The following is a 15,096-nucleotide window of genomic DNA, read 5'->3' on the forward strand; positions in this document are numbered from 1 at the left end:
CATTAAAAATGAAAGGAACTGCCATGTGATGATTGTGCAGTTCAGTGGCTTTTGCTTTCATCACTCCAAGGGGTACAATACTGTTGTCAATAGAAAAGAGGCGTGGAGGAAGCGAGTATTGTTATGAAATGATGTGAGAGGGGAAAAAAAAATCAGAACAATATTTGACTGCACAGATTGCCTCTGAACTTTGTAATGGATCTGTGGCTAGCATTCCACAGCCTAAGCGTTGTAAGTGGGCAGAAGCCAAGTACTTAGGGAAAGACTCTCTACTTCAAACCGACAACCTGCTTTAAGGTCAGCTGGACTTTCTTCTTAACTCCCCAGTCCTGCAAGAGTTCAACTCCCAGTTAATTCAACGGTCACTGTAAAATCTCTAAAGGGTCAGATTCTCAGTGGCTGAAGCAGGAGAAGGGATTATGTGAAACTGAACTGCCTGTAGGGAGCTGAAAATATACCACATTGTAAGAGAACAGAGAGAGAATTTATGCTTCCAGCAGCATGAAATTCCTAGCTGGAATGCCATAAGAATCTAGATTCTCTGCTCAGAAATTTGCTAACAGAGTTTTTCTGAACTGAGCCTAACTTCAACCAGACAGACATTTGGGTTGAAATAAACTGATCTCTGTAAGACAGGTTTCAAAACTGTGAGAAGATAAAAAGTGTAACATGCACCAAATTATTCTAATCACAAAGAGAGAGAGAGAAAGAATATATTCTATAGGACAGATTATTCTGGAATACCAGAATGTTTCTACTATGAAGTGGGTAATATTGTTACTACTCAAATTGCCTTCATTAAGCTTTAAAATCTACACCTCTCCCCAGAGAGCAGAAAGACATTACCCACCTTATTTCCTGTTCGCAGACAGAGCCTGATGCTACTGTTCTGAGCTTCCTACTGTTCTGAAAGTCTTTCTTTGCAATTGAAGGAACAGAAGGATTTTTAGGATATTTAAAGCATGCAGGGCCATCTCCAAACTCTCAGGTTTGACAAGCATTGATCCAGTCAATGAGGTTTCTGAGGGATGATTTCTGTAGGTTTTGCATTTACCTAGAATAATTTTAAAAAAGCAAAAGGATTTGAATGACCATTGAAAAGGCAAATTTAGACCATTATTTTTATTAACATTTCAATGCAGCTGTCTTAGGTAAGTAATTTATGTGACCTGTGCAACCAGGTACTTTCCTGGAATCAGCAGGTGGCCACTGATTCACTTAAAATAGACTAAAATAACTCAAACCACGTCATTTATCATCAAACAATAAAAAGCAATCGGCTACTTTTCAGGTGGTGGAGGATAAATTTGCAAAGAATGTGATTTTTCTTCCCAAGCTTTTACTGGGAAAGAAGTTAACAAAAGCAGCAAATTAACAGCTACAATAAAGCCAAAGAAAGTTTAAAGAGAAACCGCTAATTTCAGAACTTCTACAGGCTTGTGGTGAGATTCATCTCCCCTAAATAGACAGACATTCAAAGCGTAAATGTGTACATCTAAACTAGTCATCTTGGCTCTTTTATTGCTAGCAAGAGACAAAAGCACATCTAGGGTGCAATTCACCAGCTTCTAGATGTCTGCTTTTGGATGAGGAGGGCCATTCTCGAGCCATGCCTACTTCCCTCCACGGCTGTCAGGGGAGCCTAACAGCCTCAGTCAGATACGAATGTCTGCACTGCAGACATCTGAAGTTAGATCAAATCCCACCCCAACAACCTCCTACCCAAGTTATGCCAGACATTTTGTAAGCTCCGTTTGCATTAATAGAGCTGTCTAAATGCGCTCAGCCACGCACAGCCTCTGCATTTCTCCCCAGGGCGTGGAAATCAACAGATAAAAATAAATTGGCGTGACCAGAGTTAATGCCGTGGTGCCGCATCTCTCCCAGACAGCACCTCAAACCCTCACCTTCCAACGGTGCACCTCTGTGAAACCCCTTTTATTGCTATATACGTTTAGCAGTGTTTCCCTCGGGTCTAAATGCAATTTTCACCTGTAACACTGCCCTCAGGGGCCTCAATAGCTGGGGAAATACAGCCTGATGGCTGAGGTGCCCGTAAAGAGCCCGGGGGTGAGGAGGGAGATGAAGAAAGCGTCTTTCTCTTGGCAAAACGCAGCGGGGCCTGCGGCGTGCAGGGAAGCAGGAAGACCCACGGGCTGCAGCGGCCTTCCCCCTACAAAGGCGAAGGGAGGAAAGAGACGCGGGGACCAGCGCGGAGGGAGGCGGGCTGCACCCCCTCAGCCCCTCACAGGGCCTGGGCCACATCAGGGAGCGGCCCCGGGGCCGGGAGCTCCGCCGGGCCGAGCCGCTCAGCCCAGGCTCCGCCTCGGGGCGCTGCCCGTGGCCGGGGCGGCGCTGCTCGCACTTGCGGGCCTCCGGGCGCCATGGGGGCCGGTGGGCTCGGGGTGAGGGCGGCACACACGGCCCTGAGCGGGGGTTTGGCCCTGGGGCTCCTCCTGCACCCCACAGGTGAGGCGAAGCCGCCGCGCCCGGCCGTGAGGGGCCGCCCGCTGCGGGGCCGGGCTTGTGCCTGAGGGGAGGCGGCAGGCAGCGGGGCTCGGGCCGTGCCAGCGCCCTGCCCTGAGGGGGAACGTGTTTGTTCCCTATCCTTGGCGCTGCCCTCGTTTCTCCCCGTTCCTCCGGGGTCCCTCGGGGCCTGGGGAGGGCTGGCCCTGAGGGGAGATGGCACCGCTGAGGGCCTCGCAACGCCGCGGGGCCGGTGCGGCGCCGGTAACATCAGGGTTGCATAACGCGGTGCCTTATGAGGGGAGAAATCGGGGCAAGGGCACCCCCAAAGCTCGCCCGTTGAAACGGCTTTTTACATTCGTGTGCCCTCCTTCCCCGTCCCCCTGCTGAGGTGTGTCGCCCTTCGTTAAGGGCGGGGAGAAAATCCTAAATGTCTCACAAGGAGCCACTGCTCTCTTTTTTTGGGGGGTACCTTTTAGATCTACGAGAGCAAGTGGAGCGTGGAGAGCTGCTGCTGCCAGTGATCTTCATCGTACTGGTCTTGTGCTCTGTCCTGCTGTACTTCAAGGTGTCTCTTATGGATCCGGGCTTTGTTAAGTCTGAAGAGGAAGTGAAGGTATATTATTTCACAAATGTAAACAAGCGCTGGGGCTATAAAATCCATACGCTTTTTTTTTCCCTACTCTGTCCGCTACATAAAAACAATATGAAACGGTTTCTGTTGGAGATTAGGCAGCAGAGTCTCTGATTTGTGTCCTGTAGCAGGGCTCACATACTTCAAGTGCATCTTTTACCCCACACTTCCCTATGTTCAGTGCATTGTACCATTTGAGTGTTGTCCTCTCTTTCCTCAAAGCACTACACTCTATGAAATATTTATATTTTATACTAATCATTGCTAATTGGTATGAGTACAAAAAGCCTGAATTGAAAGGCAACCCTGGAAGAAAGTTCTCTCTGCAGATCTGTTTATCCGATTATAGATTTATTACCCTCTCGAAGGACAGATACACAAATCAAGTTACAGTGGGGTAGATGGAGGTGCAAAGTTACAGTAACCAAGACAGTCTACTCCAGATTTACTGCCTTGCTGGTTGTATAGGACAAAAGAGGCAAGGCATTATCAGTTTTAATCTTCCACCATTAATGTAAATGTTGGCTGCGTTATGAATAAGTACCCTTCCTTATACTGAAACATCATCATCATTACGTTTGGAAGCAAGTCTAACCTTGTTTATTTGTGTCATGAAGTGTGGTGTTGGGATCTGTGTGGTTTCTTGTCCACAAGTATTTCTGCCTCAATGCAAACATTCTTTTGATGGTTACAGCAGTCTATTCTCTCTGGATGTACCCTAACTATCTGCAGTGGAATTTCATGCCACAGTATTTATATAGCAACTTCAGTACTTCACTAGGGATTATTTTGTTTCTCTTTCCTAATGACAGATAACCAGCACTATATAACTGTTAAGTAAGAGGATCCAGATAGCTCAGTCATGCCAAGCAGGCTAGTAGCTGCTTTACTTCAGAGAACACAAAACATCCTTCGTCACTCCCTTCCTCACCTTTTTCTTTTTGTAGGCAGACAAGAACGAAGAACAAAGCATAGTGATACCCCAAGTTTCAAGCAGTATTAAGATGCGGCGTTGCGGCTACTGCATGGTGAAGGTAGGCATTCATTACACACTAAGAGAAGGGGATGACTGATTTGCAAGTTTGCATTTTTGTCAACATCTTTGTACAGCTGGTGTTGCCTCTGTTTTTCTGCTCTGCCATTGCTGCTCACTTCTCAGTGGTTTGGAGGCATGGTAGAGCTGATTAATTCTGTCACAGGGTCCATCCTCCTGCTGAAAAACTCACAGAAAAAAAGTACAACTAAATTAAACTCAGATGCACTCCTAAACTGAAAAGTGATCCAAATGGATTGCATAGCTAAAGATGTAATGATGACCATTGGCACGTATGCTAATTTTCCAAGGTTGAAGCAAGTCCCTCCAGGCTCATACAAATAAGGATCTGTTGCCATATTCCACCAGGGGAAAATTGTGTTCTGTGTTCTTACTGTCATGTGAGTCAGACCTTACGGTATCTCGATGGAGAATCAGGCAGTCAAGCATGACATACAAGAACTGCTGGTAGCTGTGAGCTTGTTTGGGGGCCTAAAAATGACAAAACATTAGCCTGAATTGTAAAAGATAGCATGAAGGAAAAAACAAAACAAATTAGCTTTTAAAACAGTCTGGCTAAAGCCTAGAAATGCCTGTTTTCATAGTGATCCTTATCATTTTAATAAAATCCAGCATTATCCAAGCTTCCCTAAATTCCTGAAGAATATCTACCAAGAGAAGTCAGCTTATTGCAAGAGGATAAGCTGGCAAAACATATATACGCATCAAGGAGCAAATCCTAGAGAGGACATTCATACTTCTTTCCTCAGCTATATCTTTTATCTTCTCTGTTCTTGGTACTTGAGCTGTGCAAGTGTCTTGTACTTACACAAAAGTGGAGACACTTCCCCCTCCCCCGCCCCACAATCTCCTGAAGACATCCTACCCCTGCCCACTTTCTTTGATAGCAGTGGTTCTAGTTTTTCCCCTCAACACTCTGCTTGTGCTTTCCTGAATAGACTGATTTGCTCTATCTGCCTCCTTTGCACACAGAACTTCCTATAAATATGTAGATAATAAATAAAATATATACATAGAGGTAGTGTGTAGGAGAGTTGTTTGATTTGAATCTCACTCACTTGGATCTGTATGAGGGGAACCGTGATCCCCTTCGGTTGTTTTAGCAATGTTTTTATTGTGCCGTTATCTCAAAGTGGAGTGCTGCTGTGGAAGAGGGCATTTTTGCATGATGCTCTCTTCTACCAAGGAGGAGGTTTAACAAGAGTGGAGTATTGCTAGCGTTATGTTTCTTTTCCTTGTTTTTGTTTTGCAGCAACCAATGCGAGCCAAGCACTGCCAGGTGTGCCAACACTGTGTATGGCGTTATGACCATCACTGCCCCTGGATTGAGAACTGTGTAGGAGAGAAGAATCACCCCCTCTTCATAGTTTACTTGAGCATACAGCTTGTAGCTCTGCTGTGGGGAGGTCACACTGCTTGGTAAGGCCTGGAGGCAGCACTTTGGCCTCTAAAGTTAGCAGAAGCCATAATGCTCCCAGACCCCACTGACGGGTTTGTGTGGAACACAGCAGTAGCTGGATTGGCTTTGTATCTTCAGTCTTCTGCATTCTGGAGATCAGCTTTTCTGAGGAACAACACAGCTGATCAGTAGTTGAGAAGAATCTGATAATTTGGATTTCAAATCATCTTTGTTTTAAGCTTAAATTTAATTTAACAGTAAATTTAATCTAACAGTACAAGAGCTAACTAATTTTGCTTCAGTTACTGTACTACAATCTTCATTTACAACCTGAAATATCGGAAACTCTAACTGGGTTTCAGCTGTGTACCTGTTCAGGAAAGGAGTTAACTGAAGATAATTGCAGTTCAGCTGTGAGGGGAACCTCCTCTTTTAAATTTCTTAGAATTTAAGTCAATGCTGTTGCAGTCTGTTAAAAATGCATAGTATATTAAACTCTCTATAGTACCTGATGATCAGAAGTTCACTAGTTACGAATCAAACTTAAATGTGACATCAAATTTGCTTGGTTTATGTAACTAGAGTTCCATCTTTAATCTTGAATTTATTTTTCTTTGAATTGAAAGGTCAGGCCTCTACTTTAAACAATCCTGGGACTGGCTGAAGCACAACATTTTCCTCCTCATGTCCTTCATCCTGATAGTCATATTCACCGTAGTTGTCCTGCTGCTGCTTATTTCACACCTCTACCTGATCTCATGCAACACCACCACCTGGGAATTCATGTCATATCATCGTATCTCCTACCTGCGACACTCTGAGTTGGAGAATCCATTTGACCAAGGGGTAGTCCTCAATCTCTGGAGATTCTTCTGTTCATGCCATCTCACTGCATGGGAGAAAATCTATTTTCACAGGAACTATGAGCCCGTCTAGTCACAGTACTACCTTCTTAGTAGAATGCCAAGACATCTGCAGGTTGCTGGATAAAACTTTGCTAATGCAATCTCTCCTATTTCCTTGCATGGAACTTTAGTACGTCATCAACTATGCAACCTGTTCCACAACCTGTTCATCCATAAACACAAGTTACATTTCAAGAAGGATGGTCAGGGTTATTTTTTATATACAAATAACACCGTTATAGGAGAGAGACTGGTTCTGGGAAGGCCAGGGGGTGAATACTGGCCTGAGCAATAATACCTCTTCAAATTTACTTCTTTTTGTTAACTGCACCTGCATCTCCCTAGAAAAGATGCAAGAAGAGCATGAACAGCCATGTACCTTCCATTAACTTTCCTCTCCATTTGCTGCTAAGGAACAACAGCCGTTACAAACAAACCAGCCAGAATCAATATAATTCCTGTGGCCTTTCTTCAACATAGTTTTCACTGTGAGAACTGCAGTGCCTTTTGTCAATAGTGTTGGGCACATAATAGAAATATTTGAGTAAATATTTGGACAGTCAAAAGCAAATTTCATTTTGACTACATGCCTAAACTTCATGCTCTTTCACAAAGATTTGAGGTTTCATAGTATTAATGTGCATGAGAAACAGCTGTAAGACACCAAATTCAGCTTATGAAAGTAATTAGTCTATCCTTTGCAATGCCCTGACCAGCATCCTAAGAGGTTTTTTTCCTGTTGATATTAACAATTCACAGGGTATTTTGGATGAATTCAGCAAAGAACGATGTCATCCACTTTTCTTTTGACAGAAAAGCAATACTTGCCTACTGAATTATTTCTGCAGATAACCTCATGCTCTAGAGGCCTTCACTGTAGCTAACGGGGAAAGAGCCAGTAATAGAGGGGGTATAATACTTGCATAGCTCAAATAATACTATTGGTAATGCTACTACCTCAGCATATTAGTAAAATTTTAATGAAATACAAAGTTTCAGGGGAAAGGAACATTCAAATAAAAGGTTCTAGGTCCTATTTGTTTCTATGGGATTAGTGGGTGCTGATAGCATTCTAGGACGGCAGCAAGCTTACTTGCTTTCCATTGTAATGGTTCCTACTTCAAGTTTCTGTGAAGGACTAAAGGGAAAAGTTAGGATGTGCAGTTTTAGTCTTAAAAGCAGGAAAGCCTGTGGTGTGAATTTTAGTCCTGGCTCTTTTCTGTTTTAAAAACAAAAAACAACAACAACCCACACCCAACAATTTAGTTAATATTATTTTGTGCCTTAATTGCTTTGATGCAGAAATTAACACTGGCTCAAGAACACATCTAGCATGCTGGTAGGATGCACTCAGGGTCTAAAGTTGATGAGTACTCATGAAAGGACAGTGTAGTGACTAATACAGCACAATAGTCCAAAAGCAGATCGAAACAGCAGAAGTCTCTCTTATTTTTTGACCAAATTCAATGTCTAAACTGTACCAGTCTGGTTTGTTCAGGGAAGAAACTCCTATCAGAGGGATATCAGAATATTAAGAATTATTTTCATAATAATGATGTACAACACAGAAAGGATTCTGCAGTTTGTTGGATCAGTGTGGTGCCTGACAAAATATGGCTCGTCTGCTAGTTAGCTATTACTGTTTCTTTGGACAGCAGTCGAATAAAAAATCGTCATCGGGTATTATAGTTCAAAACACACAGTGTTGCTCTGTTTGGTAATTCTTTTTTAAATGCGCTGGGATGGTAATTTAAAGTTTTTTTTACTATAAAAGTATTAAAAGATTAAATACACCTTGTTTGTTTCTTTTTGCCTCTCTTTCTGAGCCTCAAGTTCTAGATTTCACCTGAACTAAGAACCCACTGTGCCACTTACCACTTTACAGAAGCCCTAACCTTAAACAAAAATCACAAAACACACCACGGGAGCCAAAAGCAAGCCAACCGTTACTATTCAAACAAGGGAGAGGAAGATGTATATCCTGCTTTAAATGGCCCATTATGCTGTAAGGCAGAGCAGGAGGCTGAAAGTATGTTTGTACACTGGAACTTTAAGAAGCAGTTATACTCCGCTCTGAAAATAGGAAATTGAGGTTCAGTGTGAAGTATTTGTTTAGCACAAACATACGCTCTTACTAAAGATCTTAAACCTCTCTGAATTCTGAAGCACTTAGACCAGCCTTAATTTAATAAGGGCAACTCATTAGCTGCACCCCAGCCTTATCCCCAGAAATAGCACAATTGTATTAATTCAACTTCTGTCTACCTCTGTTAAAGACAAACTGAAAGAATAGCAGCTATGTTTCCCTATTTGTCTTCAGTGGGATGCTTCACTTGTAGATATGCTTCCCTTTTTTACCCAACAAGCTAACATTATGAATTTGAGAGAAGAAAATATATCTAACCAAATGTAATTACAAAATATGTTGCTAGGCAAATGAAATCAGCTTAACTTCCTGATTGTCCAATATTAACACTAGCAATATTTAGCCATCCCCCAAAAGATACCGGCTATACACACTGATAAAAAAAATGGAGAAAGACAACTTAACTGCAATTAGTTGGATGTGACAGTTGATCACGCCATGCAATATGCACGCAGACAATTTCAGTGTGAAGGAAGGAAGAAAATACTACCATGACATTTACAGAGAAAAATAAAATTGTGCCTGTTGAGCTTAATATGGTTAGCTCTGATCTGAAACATTCAGCTAACACCAAGGAGATGAAAAGCTGAAAATTCATTATAAGGAAAAGTATCTTTATTTTCAAAAAAACAGCATGTGCAAAGCTGTAGCTTCTTTATATTATTAAAAGCAAGAGCTAAGATTTCACATTCTGAAAGAAGTATAAAGAGATTCTTTTACCTTAAGATATATCACTTGGATCATTACCAAACTCACACATCATTATCTTGGTTGTGTTAAAATCCATTCCTTCTCTGACATACATACTTATGAGTAGGAATGGGCATAAAATCATTACAAAGAAGGAACGCTGCGTATCTATTCTAGAAAACAGGTGAGAAGTGGCCATGTCTGCCTGGTATTATGCAACTTTAAAAAGCTGTGCTACTTACTGAGGCTCTTTCTAAAGAGTAACCTGGGATGCAGAAGTGACTTGATTTCATTAAATTAAGTCCAGCTTAAATTCCACATTTCCATACATAATCAATGCCAGCGGAAGACACATCCAGTCAAAAATGAACTACTCCTTAAAGGTAATTCACGTCCAGTATCCCTCCAGAAAACGAGGCTGCAAAAAATACAGCAGAGTAACTCAGCTTGCAAGGCACTTCAGTACTACCAGTGCTATGAAGTCTGTTGCCTTTTCTGTTGCCTATGCCAAGTCCTCTCTACACCCTCTTGAGATGGTAACAATTTGTTCAGGTTTCTTACAGCATGAGAATCAAATATCTAAAAGGTGTTGGGAGACAAAGTCAAAGTCCTTGAAGACAGCCTGCTCCTTATTGGTTAGGAAAGCAACCTCCTCCGGAGGAGTCACAATTGGCTTTTGCGATGTGAACTCTTCATCAAAGTTGCTAATGTCAGTTGGATCTCTTAAAGTGGGCACAAAAGGGGGCTTCAGAGTCCTGGCATACAAAGCATCCCAATCAATTTCCTGTAAGAGAGGGAAGTGAACAGGCTAGATTGACATTAAGATTATTTATGAAACATCAAAGTAAGAGGAAGGAAAAAAAAAACACACTTAAGCGAACAGCATAGCTGGTGCAGGCCAGGTAGTATAGAGAACCTATACAGCCTAAGGCTGCTCTTTAGAACACCAAGGAACAAAGCTACAGCTCAAGCTATATTTAGAGGGATAAAACTAAAGTGCTGCTGTGGACACATTTATCTGTGGACTTCCCCACAATTTCTGCTGACATCGAAGTTCTTTGCTTACTCTAGTGTAGAGCCAGCCAGTTGCTGTAAGTAACTTCTGACAGATGGGTAACAAGGAGAAATGCTAACACCTTTGCCTAGAACAGACATACGCCATTGACCGAAAGCAAACACGTCTTTAACCTCAATTTCTACTCGGCTCTTGTATATTCTGCAAATGCAGGTGCCATCAAATAGACTGACTGACAGTAACTGTCATCACTAGACAGCATCTTTTACAGCTGCAGTTTGATATATAAAGGGCTATTTGTTGATGGCTCAAAAGGAAGGTCTGTATGTAGATAGAAACAGCACAATCAGAAATAATAAGCTGACCTGAAAACGTACAGGTCCCAGAAAACACGCTTGGGGGGTGTCATTTTCAACATGAACTGAAACACATATACCTGAATAGAGCAATGAGGTGCAACAGAAGCTGCCACTAAGATCTCACAGGTAACTAATGGAAATTTGCCCCAATGCCAACAGAAAGCAAACCACTCTTGCCTCAAATACAAGAGCTGAAGGGGAGGGATACAGTGAGTTCCTACCTTAAAAAAGGCCTGAATTTTAATCTCTTCTGCATCTCTTTCCCCTGCTCCCAGTCTACGTTCTGGACATTTCCGAAGAAGCTGCAGGAAAGATCAGCTCAAAATTAAACAACTGGAACAAAAAGATGAACAGAAATAATATTCCAGAGAGAAAAACAAAGAGCTGGACTGACCCCTCAGTATCTTCTCATTCTCACTTTGCAGCAAGGTCGTAACTGCTAATAATAGCTCAGGCATAGCTCCTTGTAAACAACTTGCCACCATCAGTAAGATACCCACCATAAACCGCACGTAGCATCTCATCTTAGTTGTGCACCTGTAACTACTGAGTCACATTCAAAAACTCATTCAAGCCATCTTCACTGAATGACTCTGACATTCCTGCCCTTGAATCAACACTTCTCCATTTCAGAGTTAGCAGCAACAGACTTCAGTAAGAAGCCTGCTTAGTCATCCTTAGACAAAATAATAGCATTTATGTAAAGAGAAGAAAAGGAACAGTATGTGTAATTTTTAAATGTTTCCTTAGTCTGTGTAGGCAGCTATAGATTACATACACACAAATGCTATCAGCACCTAACAGAGTCCCTCTGGATCCACTTACAGCAAATACGAATTCCTCAGGCCCCCAGACACCCCTCGAGCCATTACCTTACGGATTATAGAAAGTGCTTCAGACGAAAGGAATCGTGGATAGCGGACTTCGTCATTGACAATACTATCAAAGACTTCTTCCTCATCATCTCCAGGAAATGGTGACTGCAATTGTAACATTTTTGTTTATTTAACACACATAACACCCGTTCCTTGCTAATAAAAAGGGATGAGAATAGCAGGGAGTTGTACAGATTAATTACTTTTTGGCAAGCACTATGAACAACAACAAATATATATATATACTACTATACTATTAAATAATAATAAATAGTTGGCTACTTTCACCAAAATTTTATCTCAGGTGATCAGGTACTACTCTCCCCAAGACTGCTTGGTGAGATTCTCTTAGAGATAGGTGGTCTTACCTCACCAACGAGCATTTCATAAATGAGAACACCCAATCCCCACCAGTCTACTGCCCGTGTGTATGAGATGTCTGTCAGGACTTCTGGAGCCAGAAATTCAGGAGTACCACAGAAGGTGTTTGTGCGGTCTCCAAAACCTATTCCTGTAGGACAAGAATACTATTGTAAAATCCAGCACACACTTCTAAATGGATCACACGCAGTCTCACCTTCTGAAAGTCATAGATTATCACCTGATAATTTGATGTTGTTAACTGTGCAAGGGCTCTCATGAATGCTTGTAAATGCCAGTGACAAAGTACTGATACTTCGAGTCCCTAACAATTCTGAATAGGAGATACACAGACAAAGCTTAAATAAACAACACAACCCAGGAACATTCCTGCAGATTCCACTGCTCATTTCCTTAAGTACATAGCTTGTAGTATCCTATATCCTGGCTCCTTTGAGCAAAGTACATTGTAAACTCCCGCGTAATTTTCCAGAAGAGGAAAGAGCAAAGTACTCTTTCCAAGTTTATCATGGCCAGACCCATGAGACTTTTTTTTTAAATGGAGATGTATGCAGGTTTTATACACCCACCTCTGTACTTGTGTATGTGAACACCTCACCAAAGCTCAGACCCTAAAGTTTGTTATGATGGTTCAATATTGACTTCACCAAAGCCACTCACCTTCCTTACACAATCCAAAATCTGCAATCTTCACAAATCCTTCAGCATCTAAAAGCAGATTATCCAATTTCAGGTCCCTGCGGGGGGGAGGGGGGTGGCAGGGGGAGAGAGGGGAGATTGTGGGGAGAAAATGTTGGATGAAGTCTGAGGATTGCCAACACCCTTTTTCACAAGAGGCAGAAACTAGATATTACAAAGAGAATAAAAATCTACATTGAATAAAGTCTACATTTGGCTTCAACAATAACAATGTATTATTTGGAAGATCCTCCTCAATTTATTGACATTTTCCTCTTAATGAAAGGCTCACAAAGCAGTTTAGAGCTGGGTGGGGCTTATTTTTCTGGAAAAGAGCATCCCACAATAGCATGACAAATTATTCAACTGTCCAAGTAAAAAAGAAAGCAGTGAGTTACAGGTGCCCCCAGAATGTATTGACATGTCACAGAGGATGAATCACCTACAACATGTCAGATGAATAGCTCTTAGATGACTTTCTTTACTGTAAGCACAATGAACATGCTGACAGCAACAGGAGATGGAGAAAATAGAGAGACAGAAAGATTAGAAACCCCAACAAGACAGTTAGCTTCAGACATGTAGCTACATGAAAAATAAACTTTCATGTTACTGAACTGTCTTATAGTTTATTTTTACTGCATTACCTGTAAACAATTTTCTTCTCATGCAAGAATTGGAGCCCCAAGACTACACATGCTGTATAAAACCTAAAAAAGAGAAACAGTTATCAGGAAAGATATATAAGAACCAAGTTAAGCATTTACAGTGCCTGGAAACTAGACTAATTCTAACTCACCGTGCCATATGCTCTGGAAAGACATCTTCATGTATGCGCATCATAAGATCACCACCTGGAGTATATTCCATTACGAAACAAGCATGATGAGGTGTCTGGAAACATGCAAACATGTTCACAAGGAATGGATGATCAGATGAATTGACCACCTCAAATATTCTCTTCTCACAGTTCAAGCTGCCAGGATTTAAAGAATTAAAATGTCAGTGTTAAAACTTGGCAGAAAAGCCTGTTTTGAAAAAGACAGAATGAAAAAGAAAATCTTTACATCTTAAGTTAAAGAAATAGAAAAATGTAGGCTAATACAATATTTACCCTTAATACTTCCAAACCTTGAATTTTAGATTGTTCTTCAGGTGTGTGTCATTGCACCAGAAGCTAGAAAGCAGTGCTGTTCTAAGTTTCTTTATTCCTGATTTCAGTTACCCCATCCCTAAGGTCACTCTTAACCTTAACAGTACCAAGAGTAGTATACATCATACCTACTAACAGTTCATTACAGGTGTGATAACGTAGCTTTGGCAGTAGTACCATCTCTAAACAAAGCTCACCTATCAATTTCATCTCTCCTAATAATGTCTTTTTTCTTCAAGGCTTTGATAGCATACAGCTTCCCGGTTGCCTTGTATTGAGCCAAGAGTACCTGAAAGACAACAGAAATGCTGTATTCCAAACAAATGTTATTGTTGGATTACTTTGACTCCCACTGACAAAAACTATTTCCATCCACTCTACACAGTCATTCTCAAAATCAAGCTCAAGTAACTCCAAAAATGGAGCACTTTTTCCTACTCTTTGTGCTGCAACAGTCCAGAATGATGTCACTGTAACTTATGTTCTTCTCAGAAGCAGTACTATCACAACTGGTCCGGTGCTTTAAAAACAAATCAGTGCTCTAACAGCAAGCAACTATGCACACACTTTATGGGAATGAAACTGTTCCACTAGTGATCACAGTGATAATGAAAAGAACGGTAACGATGTGCTCTGTGAAATGACTTGGCACTCCATGGAGGGCTTTCTCCAGGCTTTTAAGCCACAAATCTTCAGGAGTTTTGGCTGCTAACAGGAGTACCAGCTGTTTGTGCATTTGGGTTGGGTTTGTTTTGTATATCTGCAGTGCAACAAATATCTTCTGTACTGCAACATTTCTATTCAGACTCCAAAGCAGAGGCCCATCTTCACAATCACATTCCTACTGCCCTCCACAGAGCAAGCACTTCTACACTACCTTCCCAAAGTGTCCACGTCCCAGCATGGCGATGCAGCGAAAATCCTCAAGCTGAACTGCCCTTTTTCTGCAGAGAAACAAAGAAGAATTGCTGCGACAATACCCAAAAGATGCAGAAAGATAACAAAGGAGTGTGTATTTGTGTTAGGGGAAGAAGCTCTGTACAGCAAAAGGGGAAGTGAACAGCTGCATCAGCCACTTCTTGCCTAGGCTCAAATCCTGAAAATTAGGCCTGCTGCTGCTGTTCTGACATAGAAGAAAGGAGCAGGTAACTAACTATAAGGCGAGGAAAGTGCTCCCAGTGCTAGTACTCTCTGCCTTCCATCTGTACTAGCAACAGGAGCAACAATTCTGCGTCTCCAAGGCTTGCTTCCCATAACAGGATTAGTTTCCTGCATCCCCATTCTTGGGAGAGTAAAATTCAATTTTACCTACGCTCCTGTCAGCAGGCTCAACAGCAATTG

At 41.8% G+C, this 15,096-nt stretch overlaps 2 protein-coding genes across 2 annotated transcripts in view; one reads left to right on the plus strand and one right to left on the minus strand.

Moving 5' to 3' along the window:
- Positions 1–15,096, minus strand: part of PKN3 (protein kinase N3) — a 31,985-nt gene that overhangs the window by 2,100 nt on the left and 14,789 nt on the right. Inside the window, exons 14-23 of the mRNA XM_048052871.2 lie at positions 14,633–14,699; positions 13,953–14,044; positions 13,402–13,578; positions 13,250–13,312; positions 12,585–12,661; positions 11,912–12,054; positions 11,541–11,648; positions 10,890–10,970; positions 2,939–10,078; positions 851–1,054 (exon numbers count right to left, since the gene is read on the minus strand). Of these exons, the coding sequence (XP_047908828.1) occupies positions 9,866–10,078; positions 10,890–10,970; positions 11,541–11,648; positions 11,912–12,054; positions 12,585–12,661; positions 13,250–13,312; positions 13,402–13,578; positions 13,953–14,044; positions 14,633–14,699 (1,021 nt within the window). The 3' untranslated portion in view covers positions 851–1,054; positions 2,939–9,865. The remainder of the gene's footprint in view (positions 1–850; positions 1,055–2,938; positions 10,079–10,889; positions 10,971–11,540; positions 11,649–11,911; positions 12,055–12,584; positions 12,662–13,249; positions 13,313–13,401; positions 13,579–13,952; positions 14,045–14,632; positions 14,700–15,096) is intronic.
- Positions 1,050–8,251, plus strand: ZDHHC12 (zinc finger DHHC-type palmitoyltransferase 12). The gene is made up of 5 exons (XM_048052890.2): positions 1,050–2,469; positions 2,946–3,082; positions 4,048–4,134; positions 5,407–5,573; positions 6,180–8,251. Exons 1-5 carry the CDS (start codon positions 2,385–2,387, stop codon positions 6,487–6,489), a joined length of 786 nt encoding a protein of 261 aa, XP_047908847.2. The 5' UTR covers positions 1,050–2,384; the 3' UTR covers positions 6,490–8,251.

This window comes from Anser cygnoides, chromosome 20, assembly GCF_040182565.1.
Source record: "Anser cygnoides isolate HZ-2024a breed goose chromosome 20, Taihu_goose_T2T_genome, whole genome shotgun sequence".
In the NCBI taxonomy this organism is placed as follows: domain Eukaryota; kingdom Metazoa; phylum Chordata; class Aves; order Anseriformes; family Anatidae; genus Anser; species Anser cygnoides.